The sequence below is a fragment of the Peromyscus eremicus genome, chromosome 11 (genome assembly GCF_949786415.1).
Source record: "Peromyscus eremicus chromosome 11, PerEre_H2_v1, whole genome shotgun sequence".
NCBI lineage: Eukaryota > Metazoa > Chordata > Mammalia > Rodentia > Cricetidae > Peromyscus > Peromyscus eremicus.
Window position 1 is genome coordinate 65634174 of NC_081427.1, and position 22239 is coordinate 65656412.

The window sequence follows — 22239 nt, forward strand, 5'->3', positions numbered from 1 at the left end:
GAAAGGTCTCAAAGTAAAAATTAAAGACAAATCGATCTTACATTTTAAAATATGTTTCTAAACTTTTGTCTTTAATTTAAAAATAAAAAGTTTTACTTTTCTCTTGCAAATTATAGGAAAAGCAGATGAATTTTTTGATCTTCTGATGTCCTGTCTGTCTGTTTCCCAAATATGTAATCAGGGATGCTTAGATGTGAGTATAGTGTTGATCAGTTATTTTAACTCTGATAGTTAAAAACATGTCTAGGGAAAATGGTTTAATTTATCATCTCATCTTATTTCATTAACAAAAATTACCTTTGTTATACCATATCCTACCATTATTCATTCAGAATAGAATTTCTACAGAAAAAGCTAAAAGAAGGAAGATGAAACGATATTTTCTTTGAGTTTCTGAAAAGATTGGAAAATACCGGGTGATAAATAAGTTGTAGAAGAAGGAACTAGAATTGGAAAGTAGATTGAATTGCAAAAGCCTAGTTTATGATGATAGCTGTGCTATATAAATAAGATTTTCTCAACAACACTTTAAGACACCTTTTCATGTTAGTAATCTATACATTTTTAAATAGTATATAATGGAATAATACAGAGTGAATCATAAAGATATAGAACATATAACAAATAATATAGACTTTAATGAGGTGGATTCCTGTCTTTAATACTCTTCCATGCAATTCCCTGTATGAAGACAGTCTTTCTCCCAATATTCATTTGTCTGGTTTCTCATCTGATGAGAGGGATGTTCTTTTACATCTTAATGTTGTTGAATTTTATTTTTATTCTATTTGTGTATATGTGTGTGCATGTGAGTGTGTGTCACATACATGAGTGTACTCTAGGAGGACAGAAGAGATTGTTAGATCCTCCAGAGCCGGATTTTCAGACAATTTTGAGCAGCCCAATGTGGATACTAGGAGCTGAATCTGAGTCTTCTGCACAAGCAGTAAGCATTTTTAACTACTCAGCCATCTCGCCAGCTACTCACATCTTTAATTTTGATTTTTTTTTCCTGTAGCTGAGGACTGAACCCAGGGCCTTGCGCTTGCTAGGCAAGCACTCTACCAGTGAGCTAAGTCCCCAACCCCTAATTTTGATATTTTTAAGAGTATAAATTTATCTTTAATGAACTGAAGTAGATTCTTTCAATGCTTTCAAGATACACAAGACTAACTAGACAAAGTCAGTGAGAGAGAACATTGTTATTGTTTTTACTCTATAGTTTGTTTTCTTACTGATACTTAGGAAAGCAGTTTATTCCCAATTAAATGATGACAGAGCATCCTAGAGAGGGCATGGACACACACACACACACACACACACACACACACACACACACACACACACACGAGTAAAAGAAAAAATTAAATCAAAAGCTGAGAAATGTATGATTGGAGACCCAATAGACCAGGAAGGCAAAGTTGAGGGTGTCTTGGTGCAATGAGTACATTCTAAAAGTTTCTTTCCAAGGGCTTAGTACAAAATCAGATGATACAAATAGAGAGAGTAGAGTATGAAGAAGATAAGACTACCTTAGCGCATGATCTCAGAACAGGAAAATAGTGGAAGAGCAGTGTAGGATAGCAGTGGGGTGAAACGAAATGTTCCTGGGGCCTCTGTGCTGAGCGTAACTGTAGCTGCTTGCCTAACACAATGGTAGGTACGGAAGCTCACTTTGTTAAAAGCTAATTGTCTGTCTCTGAATGAACTGCTAAGGGCATCTTTTATTTTTTTGAGGCATTCACTCTATAGCCCAACATGGCATGGAACTTACTATGTAGCCCAGGCTGGCCTCAAACTCACAAATAATTATCTTCTTATATCTGTCTCTAAAGTGCTGGGATTAGAAACATAAATCACCTCACCTAGTTGTTCATTTTCTTCTAAATTAGCAGGTCTTAGAGAACACACATTCATAAAGTAGCCATAGTACACAAGCAAGGACCAGAGGGAAGGAAGATCAAGAGAAGTTACTGACTCTTTGGATGTGTGTCACATACACTGTTAGCAGGGAGAACAGTAAGGATTGGCACTGTGGACTACATGACCAATCCCAAAGCAACTGGGTCTTGAATCAGAAAGGCAGTCTCCCTGGTTGGTGCAGGAGTGCTGTTAAGAAAAAGCACATGTGTTGTTGAGTCAAAGTGACCCTCAAATAAATGACTATAGAGTAATGGATTTCTATACAAAGCATTGTTCTCTAAGGCATTTGAAAATATTGGAAGATGTATTCAGTTGGCATGAGCTCCTGGTGAGGGAAAGTGGGGTTTGATAAGTAACATTACTGGCATCTAATGAATAGATTCTGGGAATTGAGCTAAATATTCGATAACATAGAACATTCTCCTCTGCAAACAATTATCAGGCCCATAATATTGGTAGTTCAGTGTGAACAAACCTGACTGTATGACCTCATTTATATGATGCTAAGTGAGGTTTTTTTCCCTTGAGAGAAGCCAGGAACCAGAGCTATGGCACTCAGAAGCAATTAATACATAATTCAAAACTATGCTGGTAAAAATAAAACATGGCTTGGATAATTCACATTATATATGCATATCAAATTACCATACCAAAATCCATAAACACATACAATTAAAACTATAACTAAATTGTAGGTAATTTACTGGTCTGTCTTAATTATGCTTCTGCTCAATAGATATGTACAATGGTAAAACCCACTAAAAAGGCATCTTTTATTCCATGTAAGTTATGCCTCATTGAAACTGATTTTATGAACAAATTCACAAGCTCACAAACTCAGGGTAAGGTATTTGATTAAATTCAAATGAACATCTAATTAAGCCACTATTTCCTGTAAATATTCACTAGGTGTGCTTGTGCAGGATAGTTGTAGAATGTCAATAATCAAAAAGGTAAAACTCCTTCCCTTCCAAGAGCTCATATTCTAGTATATAGCAGCTTTTTATATTTATGTAGGCATGCATTAATTAATAGTCCAGTTCTTCTGTATCCCATTCTGACCTTGAACATGCTGTGTAGCCCAGAATGATGTGAACTTCTGTCTCCACCCAACTAGAGCTGGGGTCACAGGATTGCACCATCATGCCCAATGCATGCATTACTGATGGTTGAAATCAGGGTTTCTAGTTAGCACTCTACCAACTGAAATACAACCTCTATCCCTTATTATTTTTTATTTTAGATCTATAGTACATATTTGAGTAGGAACTCTGTTGGACAAAGAAAACATTAATAAAAGTAGCATATGTTGAAAGACACAAAAATGGGGTTGTCATGGAAATACTGTCTAGTAGAAAATTTAAAACTAGAAAATATTCTCATTAATTCTTCTATCAAATGTTACCAATAAAGTAAGAAATATTATTGTTCTCATTAAAGCAAAGGAATTCCTTCCATAATCACTTCAGAAAGCATACTGCCCTCCCCCAAACTATGTAGCCATGGTGAACTTGTATTTGAGGTCTTATCATTCTCATCTGAGGCTATAGCATCATGTTTGAAGTGTGCAAGCTCTGGGAGATGTATAGAAGCTAGAAAGTCAACCAAAAAAAGGATGAAGTATTAAATCTTTTGTATCAAGTCTTCACATTGTATTTTGTCACTCTAGAAAAAAATATGAGGTTTCCTTTAAGGAGATGGTGTGTTAAGCCAAGACTTTTCTGATTTGATATCAGATATACAGAAATTTCCTGTTCCTGAGACTTCATGTATAATAGTGATACCATTATAGGTTGGGCTAATGAAATCTGGGCATGAGCAATGTATGGCACCTATAGACCTGCCCCTGAACCCTTCTTCTTAACTTCTATTTTTTCTTGCCTAGTGCATTGGCATTTAGTTCAGAAGGCCAAGTAGAAAACTCTAGGGAAGTAGAGTGTATGCTGAGTATATGATCCAGACTGACATCATCATGAATGCAAGCACTGAGAGTTTAGTTCTAAACCACTGAATTTTGGGGTCCTTTGTTCCACCAGCTAAGCTGTAATTATCCTGCCTAGCCCAGGTCCATAAAGCAAAAAGAAAATTTGACAAATAACACTGGTACAATTTTTATGTGTTGAAAATATGTGATTTATTATTTTATTTGCATGCTAATACGGCTCCAGGAAACATCTGAAGTACAAAACAAAGACAACAACTATAAAACAAGATAAAAACACATTTAAAATTCAGAAGAAAAATAAAGCAAAGATAAATAAATTAAGAAAGAAGGTAGAGCCAAGAGTAAAATACACAAAATATATCCATCTCCCACTAGAGGTGGATCGCACACTTGGCTCTAAGCTTTCTAGGAAGCAGTCTAAACAGGGATTCATGCTGGAGTTTGTTATTCACAGGACCCATAAGGCAAAAGCAAATCAGATACCCAGGAAAAGCCTGTTTGTCTTAGTATGAAGACCAGAGAGATACTTCTCCTATGGGTCTTCATAAAAATAACACCATAAAAGGCATTAAAAATCATCTTCAGAAAAATATTCAATAAACAGCAATGAGTTTTATAAGTCTGTCATTTATAAAACCCCTTAGTACAAGGTGGTAGGAATATAGGGAGTACAATTCAGGGACAATGATACAGTTTAAAATGTTGTTCAATGAGGAATGTGAAAAGAACTGGTAATTAAACCTAATCCGATTTGTGTAATAATTTTGTAATTAGTTGGCATGTTTAAATATCTCTAGTGAATGCAGTAATAATTTACTCCAAGGGCATAAATGCTTCCCTCAATCAAATCCAGTTTTTCATAATCTTATAAGTACAAACTGAAAAAGCCAAGTACAAAAAAATTCTTACATAAATGAGTATATTTTTATGAAATGTGATTGTCAGACCTTTACACCCCATAGCAAAGTGGCTCCATTTGGTTTCTTGAAGTCTCACCTACACAATGCAAATATTGTATCTGATTAATTAAGGTCAAAATCACAAGTCAAAATTTCAGAAATTTATTTGCAGAAATGTTTACATCAATCATTTAGGAAGCAAAAAATTAGTTTATCTCTTAAATTAGTCCTCTCTCATCTATAAAGTATGCATTAATTCAAGCCCAATAGATTCTGAAAATACAGGCAGAACCAACCCATAGATGATGTTTTTCTGCTACAAGTATGTACCTATGGAAACGTTTAGTGTGCAAATTGGGCATATATCATAGTTTCTTTTTCTCTCATAAAATACTGTGACAAAAATAACTTAAGGAAAGGTTTCTTTTAGCTCCATGGTCTCTGCATCAGCTCCTGCCTCAAGATCCTGCCGAGACTCCCCTTGGTATTGTACAGTGATGTCGAATTGTAAGCCAAACAAACCCTTTCCTCTCCAAGTTGCTTATGGTCATCATGTTTTATCACAGCAACAGAAACTCTAACACATTTATCATGTCTTACATGTAAATAATGCAGTCAGATAAATAATTAGGAAGCACTTCAACACCAGCTTCTTACGCTGGATAAATAATACATGTAGAAGAAACCAAAGATTACATCTTTCTTCACCCTTGTTTTTATAGTTTCCTTGTTTACTTCTAGAGAAAATGTCAGGAGTTGGTTTTTTATTTATAGGCTACCTGATTTTTTTGAAAATTGTCTCTGTCTTCTCATATACAACTTAGGCAGGAAAGAGACACAAGCTAATCAAAGGAGGTGGAATGATCAGAACCCTTCAGGTGGTGTGGGAAGATATCTACTGAAATAATCATTCTGTCTCTTTGGGTCTTTGATTTAAAACTTAAGCTAGAGACCCATCTCAATGAGTAACACGGAGACTTAGAAATCCATGTGCAATGTAAAAGGCACAAAGGGGGAAAAGCACAAGAAAATAAATAGAAATTTAGGAAATTGTTGGCAGAGTAACTAAAATAAGCATTAATAAGTAGGGATTATAAAGTCATGGAAACAAAAGAGAAACATAGAGGAGAGTGAACCGTAGGACTAGAGAGAGGGAAGTGGGCATGGGAATTGTTATGGAGGCATCAAAGTCACTGTATTATGTTGGTGAGTAAATAACATCCATGGAAGACAGACAGATAGGAAGTGGGGAAGGAGGGAGGGAGGCAAGAAGTCAGGCAGACTAAAGGAGGGAAGGGAAGAAACGTGATGAAAAGACAGAAAAAAGAGCATAGTGGGGGATAAGATGGATCAGAATTGACAGAAGCATGAATGGGAGAGAACTAAGAATTCCATGACAGTCATTCAACTGGGGAATGTGGTTGGGGGGGGGGGGATGAAGTAGAAACTAGAGAAGTCCAGCACATGCTAAATTCAAATCATAGATAAAATTCTGAAACTATGCAAGATATAATACATGCATGAGCCTATTTCAGATATTGAATTCTGTGTCCTTACTATGAAAGAAGGAACATAAAAGTTTAAACTTGGAATAAATACAAATGAACTTGTAGTGTGGATTTAAAATGGTTGTATTGGTAAAAAAAAAAAAAAAATACATGATTTCTAAACTGTAGAGATACATCTGTATTTCCATGTTTATGTGCACATGTATGTTCATGTATATTCAGTACAAAGCAAAGACAGCCTAGCATCAGTAAACACATCTGATGTCCAGACCTAGGTGTCTATTAGCACTTCCTACTTAAAGACAGAGGGTTTTTTCTGTGAAATACTGCTTGATTCCCAGGACTGGAATAGTATCAATTTGACGGGGTTAGGAACATTTCTTGTTAAGATAAGAAAACACTAAAAAACACGAAATGATGATAGCTTATAACTGCCATACAGGTGGAGCTAGAAGTGGCTGCCACTGACCCAATGCAAAATGATGAAAACACTATTATATTTCAGTGAAGTCATGAATTACAAATCATTTTTTATAAGTAGTCTTTAAACTACACCAATAGTAAATAGATGAATAAAAAACTATGGGATGAGAAACTTTCATTTCTAGTTGAAGGCTAAAGGGCAACTAGTAAATCCATCTCCAAGAAGTGTTGGAGATGGAGACTCATTTCAAAAACATTATGGCAATAGTTAATCAAGAATCATCAGTGGATGTTACACCTGGGAGGGATTTTCTCTGAGGAACAGTCTAGTTCCATGATCTTAACATGATTTCTTATGTTAAGTGCTCCATTGAAAACATATGTTAGAGGAAGGAAAATAAGAAATCTTGCAGCTGGGTACGGGATAGCCCAATAATTTGATTAGAGGAAGAACAGAACTCCAGGAAAATGCTTAAGTCAGTTTTGGCAGGTTCTAACCAGCTCCCAGGTAGACCCTTCTCCTCCCAACAACACAAGAGTACAGGCATTGTTTACCTTTCACACATTTTTGCATCTAACTGGAGTGACTATATTGTGGGTAAAGAAGGTTTCTAAATATCCTCCACTTATTCTAGGAAGTAGAACATGTTGGACTGCCCCTACACAAGAAGCTAGATATGAAGAAATCAAGAAAAACTTCAGTTATATCTTAGTAGTTAAGATGAGGGTTTCCCCTACATAGCCAGCAATGCCTGGTGCCCATGGTAAATTCTGAGCTGTTCATACAACCTGGGAACCAAGGGAATATATTTTAATTCATGGCTAAGTGACCCAGTCAAGTCTGTAGATAACAAGCCAATTCAAGGTCAAAAGAGAATGAAGAGGGGAACTTTGATCTATGACCACTCTACTGGTAAGATAAAGAGCACATGATGAGGTCCTGCTTGTGCCTGGGGACATGTGCAAAGAGAGTACAGCTCCATTGGTTCAGCCCACAGGGTGCCCAAAAGTCAACCAAGTGCAATAGAAAATAGCCCAGTCTTTGTCCAGTATCTGTTGTAAGTCTATAAAAAAAAACCCTAGGCAAGCAGTTTGACAGTTTTCCTCCTCATTCACAATCCCTCCATCTCTAGGGAATCTTTCTTACCTTTCCATAATAAATTTATTTTCATTTTGCTCACCTTCACCCATGTCTTTTTTATCATCAATGTGAGACTGCAAATTCAAAGGCCATTAACTCAGGCAGCCCGGATGACCCTTGAGCATCCTGCACTTTAGTTCTCTGGCTTAAGTCTTTCTGTGCTTAGAGGCAGTCTATCACTTTTCAATATTGCACAATGTCTACATTAGTTGCAAGGCAGGAATATAGTAGTATACAGTAGAAAAATAAGACAATACCTTGATTCAGTGATTAATAATTTCACCAGTGACAGGCAAATAGACACACAGTGCCCCACATGTGACCCCTTAAAAGGACATTTAGCAAAGAAAGTAAAACCTCAGCCTATTTATAAAGCAACTTTAGACAAACAAAAAATGAAATAGACTAAATAAGTGGTGTAGATGGCTATATTTTACACTATAGTGTAATAAAAGACAAAGACTGAAGAAATTCTGCTTAAAGGGAACTAAAGTAAAAGATACAATAGCTAAATACAATCTCTGCCCATCCATTATATTAAGGACTCGAGAGCAAAGGCATCATAAAGCTGAAGAGAATGATAATAGATCCTCTGACAAAGTTGGGATAAGCCTGATAAATTTAAATTTATGGCATTGATTCATATTGTGATCATATATGAGAGTATGATGCCTAGTCCTAGGGAATATACATTAAAGTATTTGGGGGTTTAGTATTATGATATGAGTTATAGTTTCAGAAAAAAATGTGGAGAAAGAAACAGTAATCAAGAATTATAAGCACAATAAAATTTTAAAATGTTCCAAATTTAAGAATATATATGAATATTGATTATACTACTCTTACCTGTACAATATTTTGTAAGTTAAAATTTTTAAATATTTTTAAACAAAAATAATAATCAAAAGTGAATTATCATAGATGGAGGAGAAGGCCGTAGGTCCCACCTTGGCAACTGAAAGCAGATGTCCTTTTCTAAAGTGGTGTAAATGTTTATGAGTTGCCCTTTACTGCAGTAAATAACCTTCCATCCATGCTTAGGCAAGAAAAGCTAATTAATCTCAGTGGACTACACGCACACAAAAAAAATAGAAGACATGAAAGTAGAAGGAGAACTCACTGAGAAAGGTCCTGGAAAAAAGCAGGAGAGAGGGTAATTGGGGGAGGGTGATCTTGACAAAAATTAATTTATAAATGCACAAAACTCTGAAACAAAAGTGAAAAACTTGAATTCAAGAGTACCTTACCTCCTGCTTATGGAAAAGCACCATAAACATAGCAGAGTCTAGCAGTCTCTGAAGAAGATATCCAACTGTAAGTCAGCTGAAGAGCTGAGGAAAGGCAACAAGGAAACACTCATGCTGAATTGAGGCCTTGGTCTAGGTTTGGGCAGGCTTAGATTCCCTGAGGAAATGCCATTTCCAAAGTTGAATGTATTTATTGACTTGAAAGCCAATCCTTTCTGGACACCCAGAAGACAATGGAGATACGGTAGAAACACTGTTTGGGTGATCGGGCTGGTTTCAGTGATCATACACCCTTGCCATCTGACCTGTCTTCGCAATGTACAACTCTACAGTTGGCTCCTGAAGCTGGAGAACTGACTACAAGCTCCAGTCAGCTCCAACTGTTCTGAAAGATCTACTCAACTCACACACACACACACACACACACACACACACACACACACACACACACACAGAGTGGTGGGGAGGGAGAAGTTGTTTTTACTCTTTTGGCTTTCTTGGGGGGCCTGCCACCCAGCTCCCAAATAAACCACTCACAGAAGCTTATTCTTAATTATAAATGCTCAACCTTAGTTTGGCTTTTTTCTTGTCAGCTTTTCTTAACTTTAAATTATCCCATACAACTTTTGCCTCTGGGCTTTTTCCTTTTCTTACTTCTGTTTATCTTACTTTCACTCTTTCTCCAAGGCTGGCTGTGTTGCTTGCCCCTAACATCCTCCTCTTCTTGTTCTTTTGCTCTTTTTTCCTCTCCTCGAAAATTTCTCCTTCTATTTATTCTCTCTGCCTGCCAGCCCCACCTATCCTTTCTCCTGCCTTGCTGTTGGCCATTCAGCTCTTTAATAGACCAATCAGGTGTTTTAGACAAGCACAGTAACACAGCTTCACAGAGTTAAACAAATGCAACCTAAAAGAATACAATACAGCTTTGCATCATTAAACAAATATTCCACGGCACAAACAAATGTAACACACCTTAAAATATTCCACAACACACACACACACACACACACACACACACACACACACACACACACACACAGAGAGAGAGAGAGAGAGAGAGAGAGAGAGAGAGAGATCAATACATATCATAAAAAGTATAAACTAACTTCTACCCATTTACCTTAGACTATGAATATCATATCTCCCATGTAACTAATTCTCTTGCGCTACTGTGTGTAGCAGTGACTTGGAGCAATAAGTTTAAAATCAGAATTTTGGTTTTAATGTCATTTCTGCTATGTAGTATCTGATGAGGACCAAGGCAAGTTAGTTAAATTATTCAGTATTGGTTGCCTCATTTATTAAATAAAAGTTATTTTAATGACATCTGTTAGATAGGATTACTTTGAGGACAAAATAATACCTTTACATGTAAAGCCAATGTTAAAAATAAGATAATATTACCTTTTATTAATGTATATAAAGACTAAGTAGAAACAATCCTATGATAACTCACTGAAAATATCTATTTTACACTAAGGAATGCACCTTCATAAAAACCCTGGACCACTTTCTATTGAATGCATCATTCCTTATCAACTTCCTTCTGCTATATAAGGGTTAAGTACTCACTTTGTGGTAGGATACAAAGCTAGCTTAAAAACTAGTTTTCCTTCTAAAGGTTCATATGGTATAGTAATGAGATAAGACATAATGCACACCATTACTGCCACAGAGTATTATAAACTTAGTTCTAGGTGAGGTGAACAGAACCCGATGTTGGTGATTTTGAAAGTGGTAGAGAGTCTTCTGGGAAAGTGATAAGAGGTGAGAGCTTTGAAGAGTACAGCAGGGGATAGAGAAAGGAGATGAGGAGATTCCTAACTAGAGACATGATGAAGTCATGAAGGGGAGTTTGATCATCAGAAAATCACGTTTCTTTCTTCCCAGACCTTTGTCTCCCAATGTCACCATTCGGCCACTCAGAAACCTGGCAACGTATTTGCAAACCTTAATGAACTCAGCCCAGTCATATTTTCTCCTCTTACTAATGTTAGGTTTTCCTCTTACAGATCTGAAATTACACACAGGTGTCACAGAGTCCTGATTTTAATATCATAGAACCAAAAAGTTATATAAATTCAAGAATGAAAGAAATTTGTTAATTTGAATTTTGCAATGTAAGTTGGAGAGTTTCTTTGCTAAACAATTCATTTTTAAATAAAGTTGAACCTACTTCTTAAAAATGTAATGCAATAAATGCTGTTGAGAGAAATAACAAATACTGTATTTTAATTTTAGTTTCACTGTTCTCTATAATGTATTTTAGTCTCCAAAGAATCCTGTGGGTCTAAAGAATGCATTACTCACTTTATATACCTTTCTCACTACTTAAAATGATTGGATTTTATTTTTAAAATTTGATTTGGAGTGAGTCTCATGTCCCTAAAAATGACTTTTTTTATTTTATACTATAAATTTATGTAATGTCACATTTCTCTTACAATCAATTTTATAGTAAAAATATATCACATTCATTCCAAAGTTTTCCAAGGTAATCGCATTTTCTGGCCAATTACTATGACAGGAATAAGATCGCTAAGCTTCCTCTTAAAGAAATAGTGCATCATCCTTGTTACAGGTTTCCACATCTGTCACAAACTACCCCAGGAACTACTGTGCTCAGAAAAACCCCAGGCCTCCTTTATTCGTGTGCCTGCAGTGTGGGTGGGTGGAGGAACATCTGTGGGTTAGGCAGAAAGACCTTCCATCTTCCTTCTCCTCTTTTCCCCATCTGCTGTCTGACTTTCTCCATTTTTCCTTCCTGAATCATCTTCTTCCTCTCCCCTCCCTACTTCATGAACCTCTTGTGTTTTCTCCATATCATCAGCTTAGACTTCTCGGTTCTCAAAGGCTCAGGATTGATTTCTTATAAGGTGATGGACTAAGAAAACATTTCTGAATGGATCTGCAAGCCCCAGAAATACTGGATTGTGAGTCTGTTGTATTCTGCTGCTCAAGCTCATAATAAAGGTCAAGAAAACACCCACTATGCTCTTCACTGCTCAGTGAGAAGTTAGGAGGAATCTGTGGTTAGCCGTTTTATTTTATCATATTGTTGGTTAAGGAATAATAATGCCAGATCTCTTTTAGATTTTCTCCTTCTCCTTATAGTGAACTGAAAAGAGACTAAGATAAGCATAAAATCTATTCTCAAACTATGTTATTAGGTACTTAAATAATTGATAGTCTCTAATTAGTAATGAAAAAACAATACAAAATTAATGTAAAAATCATTTTGTAATGAGTTTTTAGTTTGTTTTGGTGGATGCTCTCTCTCTCTCTCTCTCTCTCTCTCTCTCTCTCTCTCTCTCTCTGTGTGTGTGTGTGTGTGTGTGTGTGTGTGTGTGTGTGTGTGTGTGTGTTGATATTTCTTTAAATAAAAATACACTTTACAGGCATGGGGAGATGGCAGTGTGTTATAATACTTGTGCCACCCTAAGGACCTGAGTTCAGATCCCCAGAACCCAAATAAAAGATGGACACAAAAGATTACACAAAAGTAATCCCAGCATGCTGTAATGGAAGCATAAAAAGCTGTAGGAGCTCTAAGGACAGTTAGTCTGGCTTACACAGGAGTGAAGAAATACTTTCTTAAAACAAGGTCTAAATGCAAGGACTGATCCCAAAGGTTGTCCTCTGATATGTACACTGTGCTATGGCACTTAGACACCCAAACAGATACAAACAATAGCACACACATACAGATAAACACACGTGCACATGTGGGCACACACACAGGAAAAGAAAAGAAAGAAGAAGAAAGAAAGAAAAAATGAAAAGAATAGCATTTTTTATCAAGTGTTTTGAAATAATTGTCATGAAGGTACTCGAAGGGCGATAGTGGCTATTAACAAAAAGGTCAGGAATTGTCCCAACATTATGTGATCTCAGCCACTTTTAATCCCACTCCAATTCCCCTCAACTCACTGAGAGCATCAGAAAGCTGGGACGTGCATTTCTGAGCAGGTCTAGTGCTCTCCAATGTCAAAGCTGCTGTAAGACAGCCGAACATCAGGGCTTTATGTTCCGTTGTTGGCAGAGCCAGATTCTCAAGAGCTGGAGAGTCATCACAGCAATACAATGGAAAGAGACAGGCATTAGGTTAGGATAAACATTTTAAATGATACAGCCAAGCTGCCATCCAGACTTATGATGAGAAAGACGTTCTAGTGGAAGCTTGTAAAAATGTTAATTTTTTTAAAATAAAGCAGCTGTTAGACCTAGGTTATTAATTTATTGACTTCTAACCATCTCACTTAATCTTAATAGCTTGCAAGAATAACTATATCATTATGGATAATAAATTTATACCTAAACATTTTGGAAAGGCTCTACTGGGAATCTCTACACAGTCAGGTAGTGATATCAAGCTGATGGTGGGACTGAACTCTGGGGACAAGATGATTTCATTTACATGCTTATTCTTTGGATACCCTCCCCTTTTGCGGAATCTAGGGAACGTGCTGGGAGGCCTTTAAGTAGAGGAAACTTCTTTCCTGAGAGTTCATTGTTCCTAGAAACAAGAAAGGCAGCTCTAAATATTGTCACATTTGGGCAAGACACTGGCACATTCCAGTTTCTGCCACACTCTCATAGTGGATGGGGTTCCAGGAAGGCTATTGCCCAACTCTCATGAAAATAATTAGTTTAATTATACTTAATGTGCTACAGTTCTAAAGGTGTGTTCTACAGCCATTGGCTTGTGTGACTCACAGAGAAAACTCTATTAATGTGAATTGGAATTGATGATAGATCAAATCTGCAGGCAGCATTATTTATAATATTAAAAAGTAGAATTCAGGGTAAGAACATGCTCTATGTTTATAGGCTGGAGATTATAGGCCCTAGGAATGGGGGAGGTACTATTGATTTTGCTAAATGGTATTGCTGTTAAATTGCCTTCTAAATACTTGTGTTTATACCAATGAATGTGTGCTGCTGTCAGCCTTGATAAAATAAGCTTCTTCCTATGGTAGGCAGTAAGTAGTCAATGCAGACGTTCAAGTACTTGAAGCACAGAGAATAAGTTCAGGCTAAATGGAACATCTATACCAACCTCTCCCCCAAGCCTCAGGGAACACCAAGGAAGAAGGGGTGGAAAGAATATAGGAACGAAGGATGGAAAGGAGTGCTTTTAAATGCTATCTTCTGAACATAACATGTCCATTGCACTCCCATATTCACAGTAGATATGGTTACTTGTACAGGACCTGAAAAAGATTAAACTAGTCAAAATTATAGCATGGGGGTAGGGGTTTGCTCACAGAGCAATTGGCAGTTGCTGGCTCCTGGGGGAAGAAGAGTCAATTTGCCTTGAGTGTGTGGCCACTGGTAGGTTTTCCCTGCTTAAGTAGAGGGCTATAAACCTACTTATCATGTCCCTAATGGCAACACTAAATGTACTTGGTGGGATGGTTTAAACAAAGACTATATGAAGTTGGGAGGGGAACATGTTGGAGGAACTACAAAGGGAGTTGTATGGAGGATATAGTGAATAGATATTATCAAAACACCTCATATAAATGTATAGAATGCTCACAGAATAAATAAAAATATTATTACAAATCTTTCAATGTGAAAAAGCATAGAGTGAGACGCTGTGGAACAATCCTTCTGTACACTGTAAATATACATTACTCTCATTGGTTAATAAATAACTGACTGCCTAGTAGCCAAGCAGGAAGTATGAAAATGACAGCCAATTGAGAATGCTGGGAGGAAGAAGGGTGGGGTCAGAAGAGTCACCAGGAGATGCAGAGAGAGCAAGATATGCTTGAAGAGGTATAGCCATGAGCCATGTGGCAGCACATAGATTAGTAAAAATGGATTAAGTTATAACAGCTCATTACTAATAAGCCTGAGCTATCAGCCGAGCATTTATAACGAATAACAAGACTCTGAGTGGTTATTCGAAAATGGCTGCTGACACAGGAAAACTCCATCTACAATGACACTCTTAAAGCTTGAAGAGGGGTCTGAAGAGAGGAGTACTTACTGCTCTTTCAGAAGTCAAGTTTCAGGGGATTCAACACCTTCTTCCAAACTCTGTGAGGACCAGACAACATACATGGTGCACATACATACACACAGGCAAACACTCACACATAAAATAAAAATAAATATTTTTTTAAGTTGAAAAATATAGGTCTTGGTAGCTCACCAATGTAATCTGAACATACGAAAAGCTAAGTCTAAAGAATTTCTTGAGTTCAAAGTCAGTCTAAACTACATAGTAAGTTTAAAACTGGCATGGACTACATAACAAGACACTGTCTCAAAAAATATTTTTAAAAGTTAAGGTCATATACCTCTTGTATGAGGAGGATAACAATTGTAGTGGCTGCCTCCTGTTACTACTTGTAGAAATAAAACAACAGAAACCTCTGAAGGAAAATGCATGTTTTTTTTCTCTTTCAAAAGCTATAAAATAAAAAAAAATTAAAAATCAAGCATACGTTATATACTTGGTTTTCATAAAAATCTTAGGACTCTTTTGAGCTGTTTACTGTTGTAAAAACTATCCATTTGAGGCATCATATACTCTCCAATAGATGAATAACATGGCATTTAAGTGAATGCAAGCCTTCACAATCTGATCTAATCTCATTTGCTCAGGCTCCTTTATTACTAGCTTCTTCCAAATGGTCTCTACTCACAGAGTATTAAGCATGCACCTGTAATGAATCTATTGTGTTTATTATTCACTATAGTAACAAACATATATGCCATGAGGAACAGTGCTGCCCCACAGCTCTCAGTAATATGATAGAAAGTGCTTAGAAGATTTGAACTTTGTCTTTGGGATTATATTACTGTGAAGAGATAACATGACCATAGTAACTCTTATAAAGGTAAACATTTAATTGGGGTGGTTCACTTCAGTTCAGAGGTTCAGTTCATTATCATCATGGTGGGACATAGTGTTGAGCAGGCAGACATGGTGCTGGAGAAGTAGCTGAAAGTCCCATAGCTTATAGGCAACAGAAAATGGTCTGAGACACTGGGCAATATCTTGAGCATATATGAGACTGCAAAGCTTGCCTCTGCTGTGACACACTTCCTCCAACAAGACCACACCTACTCCACAAGGCCACACCTCTTAATAGTAACACTCCCTTTGAGGGGCATTTCCTTTCAAACCACCACAGGCTTGTTGTTGATTAACTTGGTCATTTCAATCTTGCTCTGGAGGAAAAGGATTAAACCAAAATTAAGGTTGGAACTAGTAAAATGTAGAAACAATTATATTAAATAGTTCTGTTTTAGGTAGATAGATAAATAGATAGATAGATAGATATAGATATGTAGATATGTAGATATATATAGCAATTATATTAAACAGATGGTGTGATATTTGGCTGTTTTATAAAAACTAAAATCAGTTAAAGTTAACAAAGGTTACTTATGAAATGTCATAGAATTAGGAGCATTTCAAAAATAAAAGAGATTCAGAATGACTCACTTTACCAGATGTTTATGTTATATGCATTATCAGAGAAATGAAGTGGCATACCCCATACTGAAGCAATGAAGTTGGGTTTGGTCAACATCTGTCACACACACATGTGCACACACATACACATATTCCAAAAGGATAGGAATCTCCCCCCCCCCCCCAAGACAAAGGTACACTGTTACTTCTGCCATGCTCTTTGAGTGACAATACTAACAGGGAGTCCATTAGGCAAGAGTAGCCTCCACTTCTTGAAAGAATTTGCAGCTGTGTTTAACAGATAGATCAGCAGATGAGAGAGAGAGAGAGACAGAGACAAAGAGAGAGAGAGAGACAGAGAGAGAGACAGAGAGACAGACTGTGGTGATATTTTGAACAAATAAAATTTGCCTGAAGATCAGAAAACAGAATAAGCCACTAGATTAAAAATAGAGAGCAGGCAGTGGTGGCACACACCTTTAATCCTAGCACTCAGGAGGCAGAGGCACAGATCCATCTGGATTTCTGTGAGTTCAAGGCCACACTGGGCTACATGAGATTAATCCAGTCTAAAAGAAACAGAATGACGCAGTGGTGGCAAACACCTTTAAGTCCAGCACTAGAAAGGTTGAGACAGGAAGTTATACGGCTGGGCAGAGGAATGAATATAAGGTAGGAGGAGACAGGAACTAGGGCTCTTTCAGACCGAGGTGTTGGTGAGGTAAGAGGTGATGGCTGTGGCTTGCTCTGCTTCTCTGGTCTTTCAGCTTTCACCCTGATATCTGGCTCTGGGTTTTTATTGTAAGACTGTTTAGGTTTCGTGCAACAATAGACAGACTGACAGAAAACTAGACGACAGAGTTTGACCATATGATTTGTTTTGTTGTGCCCAGATTGCGACCCCCAGAGAGACCACCAAGCAAACTGGAATACAAAAGCAAGGTTTAATTTCAGGATATCCAAAATGCAATACAAGCCTAGGCAGGGACTTCGTCCAACAGATCCAATGCAGTGGAGGCTGGAGGAAGTGCCCACCTATCTGCAAGCTCAGTTTTTAAAGGGAAAAATCACAAGGTTACATCGTTTAGGGGTGCTAGTATGGGTACAATTCTGATTGGCTCACTTTTAGGAGCTTTCTAGAAATCATGGCTTAATCTTACTTCTAAGGGAGTGGTTGCCCGCCATCATTTCTCATTGGCTGCCCCCAGATGGTGGCATCTGGTGATTACACAGTCACTATGGAAACTAGGGTTGGGACATTCTATGGTCTAGCAGTTGCCTAGGGGGCCAGGGAGAGGACATTCCATAGTCCGGCAGCCATTACCTCCTGACTACCTTGTGACTCTGTACTTTTATACTTCCTGGTTTCTGGAATCTGAACTGACTGGTTTCAGTAACTTCTGGCCTGTTCCAGTAACTTATGGCCTGTAGCTAAAAAGGAGCAGTCTTAGGCCTTTAGTTTTGGGGTGAAAGCATTTTGGTCTTATTTTGGTTCCACAGTTTATTTCCTGTTACTGATTGAGACTTAGTTGCTTAAATGAAATATTTTTACACACCCCTTAGGATATAGTTCACTATGTATAGAGGGTACTTTCAGCCGAATTTTATCATCAAATATGAAACATATTTAGACTTAATTTAACAAGAACATAGTGCCCTTTTAAAATTTATCTTTTTTGAGATTATAATATAAATACATCATTTCTCCTTTCCTTTCTCTCCTTCTAACCCCTAATATGCATCCTGCCTTGAACTCTTCCAAATTCATGCCTTCTTTTTTCATTTTGGTATTTTCACGTATATAAGTAACATTATACAGACTGAGAAAGTTATATTTATGTATTTAGGAATACAGTTCCCCCCCACCCCCGTTTTTAAAAACTATCAGTGTCTAATGGCCTTGTCTAATGTTGAAGCTCCACGAAACTGTTATGTTTAGCAGGAATACACCAATTTCGAATCCAGGCTAACTGCAGATGTCAGAGGGTATTTAATCTCTTCCACAACCTACTCATGTTGCACAAAGGAGTTTTATCTATTGTCTGTGCGTTCTTTTATATCCTATTTCTGTGTCTTCAAGACTCCATCTCTTAGCACTTCAGTTAAGTTTTATCCATGACACCCTTTTTGCTGTATGCTGTTTTTTCACTGGCTTGTGTACCCTCTGATTGGACCACACTGCCCATCTTGCAGTGTTGGTAAAGTACTGCAATGAAAAAACGTGTGAAGCACGCACAGAAAAGTTTATTTTCTTGTTCCAAACACTTGGACCCACACAGCTAAACAGCTTCAGTTATCTCAATAAATTGTTTCTTGAAACAAACCCCAAGAATCCTAAATCTGAACTCAGAAAACAGCTCAGGGCCTGAATCACTGACAGTAAGGAATCCTATGGTTCTGGGTCTCGCTCGCGCATCCCAGAGCCAAACTACATTTCCCACAATCCCTCGGAGCCGATAGGGCGCCCGGTATGAACTGAACTACAAAGCCCACAATCCTCAGAGAGCGCCGGTGGACTGCGTCTCCGGAAGTCCCCGCGGTAGTTCCGTTCCCATCTTCCCTCTCGGTCTTCGCGCTCTGTCTGGCAAGGTCGCGGAGGAAGGGGACTGTACCGGTGCGGCCGCTTCTTCCGCCTTCCCGCGCTGCGCCCCTCGCAGAGCTCCCAGCGGCGCCATGTTGGGCCAGAGCGTGCGGAGGTTCGCCACCTCCGTGGTCCGCCGCAGCCACTATGAGGAGGGCCCGGGGAAGGTGAGTGAGGCCCGGCTGCGTCGGGGAAGGGGGTGCTGGGCGCCATCCCTCTGCCTCGGGGCCGGCCTGCAGAGCGTGGAGCGGGCAGCGGCGGGTCAGGAGCTCAGGAGGCCGTAGGCCCTCAGCCCCGCTCCCCGAGGAAGCCGGGAAGCCCAGCGCTGCCTGCCCGCCGCAGAGCCGCGAGCCCCGGGGGACTCCAGGGTGCCCTGCCTCGGGTAGTTAGGTTGGAGGGCTCCAGGGTGCCCTGCCTCGGGGAGTTAGATTGGAGGACTCCAGGGTGCCCGGCCTCGGGGAGTTAGATTGGAGCTGGGCGCCGTCGGACAGCGAGTGAAGGTCACCGGGAACCAAAAGGAAAGGCCGGTGCCTGTGGGTTAGCCCTTTAAACCTGCAGATCGCATTAGAAGTACAACCCTCGGTGGAGGCCAGGGTTAGCCCTACGTGTAAAGAAACCGAGTCGTGGGGAGGCACAGCCCCGCCACTGTTAGGCGAGGCCTGGTTGAGGGACGAGGAAGGATGTACGGGGCAGAGCTCCCTATAAAACAGCCAGACTTTGTACTGCCATGGAGACTGCCGTGTACTCGGTGGAGAATTTCCAATAACAGTGAACTAGAGTGGTGTGTTTGTTTCTAAAATAACTACTTTGCAGGGTAGTTTTTTTTCAATTATGGAAAATACAAGACTTAATCCGTTTCTTAAACTTTCCTAATCCCGGATGTACCGACTGGTATTCAGAAAACCTGGGTGTTTTTGTTTCGTGTTCTGTCGAATGCACCTGATTGTAAAATACACGTATGTACACGATTCGCACCCCCCACCCCCGTCCCTTTATTAGGTGAAGTCGGATTCTTTGAAAAACCGTTTTTGAAGCTTTTTCTCTTTCCCAACAGAATTTGCCATTTTCGGTGGAAAACAAGTGGCGATTACTGGCCATGATGACTGTGTACTTTGGATCTGGATTTGCTGCTCCTTTCTTTATTGTAAGGCACCAGCTACTTAAAAAATAAGGATACTTTAATTCATCCCCTTAACAGGTAATTAGTAGTTTTCTAATTTTCCTAAAACGGTAATTTCTGTTGAGGTACCCTTTACACTTTCTATGACACAAAAATTGATGTGTGCTGATTCCTGAAGGTAAGTGTCAAGGTGTAATTGGTAGAGGCAGTTTGGCAAGCCTATAAATAAATACTGTTTTGATCAGTAAAGGTCAGTGTTTATCAAGTACCCTTTTACACTGAATCTGAGCACGTTCTTCAAGAAACCTGTAAGATGAGTGATAGTAAAACCCCATTGAAGACACAAAGATAATAAGTTTACTGAGATTCTGTAGCTAGCAACATTAGCATAAGAAGCCCACACAGGGTAATCTTTTTTTCTGAAATAAAAATGCACTACTGGCATCCAACTTTTGACATTAAAAAACAGCATTATCATTACATACAAAGTTCACAGGGAAGAACCCCACAATTGGGTTGCTAATCTGCAAAAAACAAAACTCAGAGTAGACTGAGTGAGCTTAGATTTTGTGTTGGGCTGCATTTATATCAGCAGTTTTCAACCTGTGGGTTGTGACCCCTTTTGGGGTTCAAATAGCCCTTTCAAGGAGGTTATCTGATACCATCATATTTACATTATAATTCAGAACAGTGGCAAGATTACAGTTATGACTTAGCAAGGAAAATAATTTCATGGTTGGGGGGGTCACCACAACATGAGGAACTGTATTAAAGGGTTACAGCATTAGTAGGGTTGAGAACCACTAATTTATACCTATATTGGGGTGCATATGGCTTGTAAGTTGCAGGCCTGCAGAAACTTATAGTTTCTTTTTATGTTATAGTACTAGTAAATTAGCCTTCTGAGGTTGAGCAACAGTACATTAAGGAAATATGTGTCTGGTAGCTTAGAAAATTCCTTCCATATGCATAAGGGTTTATTTAGCATAATTTATGCAAGAGTTTGGTACATGTGATGAAGCAAATCAGTATGAAAAACTCATGATACTGTAAACGCTTTCTGATGTATCAAATTGCTAAAGGATATGAAACTACTGTGACTTCTGTCAAGTTAACTGGGCTTCTAATGCCATTAATTTGTTTTTATCTTTCAGAGTGAAGATTGTTTAAGAGATGTGATCTGAAAATTGGATTAAACTCTTAAACTCTTATTACTAAATAAAATTGTAAATAAACTAGTGACAAGTATTTAATGCCTCTTTTCTGAAGTAAGGAATGTGACAGGGATAAGCAGTAGCTTACCATTACTATTTTCACATAGGCTTGTAGTTAGTACAATTTTCACTGAAAAAAAATTTAATGGAAAAAGTTTGACAACTTCAGAAAAGGAAAATGTGTTTCACTAGATACAAGTTAACAGACATTTTGTAGGTATTCATCAGACTCCAGAACATAGGTTTTTGGTCAAACACAGGATTTGTTTTCAGCACAAGCTTTTGTTGCTTCCGTAACGGTCATTCTGAAGCTGGGTTGGGGTGATATTCTGAAGTTCACATCAGAGTACACCACAGAAGAAATATGGGCTTTGTACAAAGGCATGACTGGCCCCAAATCCAGGCCACACTTGGTGTTAGCGAGAGACTCTTACTCACTTTTCTTAAATTTCAATATAAGTATCAAAACCACTTTCTTGTGATGATCAAGAAAAAAGTGTGTGGGCTGGTATAAGAGATCATCAGGATAGTGCCTGGCATGCAGGGATAAGAACCTGAGTTGAGATTCTCCAGAATCCACTTGAATGCCAATATGGAGATTCCTGCCTTTAACCACAGCTGGGAGAGGAGTGGTGGATAGAGAAAGGTAGATGCCTCAAGCTTGTGGGACAGCCAGCCTACCTGTATCCTTGAATCTCCAGTTCAGTTGAAGACCTATCTTAAAGGTCTCCATACCTGCACTCAACCACACAAAAGAATGAAAACACAGCTTAAACATATTTCTAGGGTTTGAGTATAGAGTA

The 22239-nt window shown here is 38.4% G+C and overlaps 1 protein-coding gene and 1 non-coding gene across 2 annotated transcripts; both read left to right on the top strand.

Moving 5' to 3' along the window:
* Positions 1-19027: 19027 nt before the first annotated feature.
* Positions 19028-21461, top strand: LOC131921520 (cytochrome c oxidase subunit 7C, mitochondrial). Its single transcript, XM_059276260.1, has 3 exons — positions 19028-19269; positions 20157-20300; positions 21377-21461. The coding sequence occupies exons 1-2, from the start codon at positions 19195-19197 to the stop codon at positions 20271-20273; spliced, it is 192 nt and encodes a 63-aa protein (XP_059132243.1). The 5' UTR covers positions 19028-19194; the 3' UTR covers positions 20274-20300; positions 21377-21461.
* LOC131922091 (small nucleolar RNA Z39) lies at positions 21229-21290 on the top strand. Its single transcript, XR_009382202.1, has one exon. It is a non-coding gene; the product is annotated as a small nucleolar RNA Z39 (small nucleolar RNA).
* Positions 21462-22239: the final 778 nt, after the last annotated feature.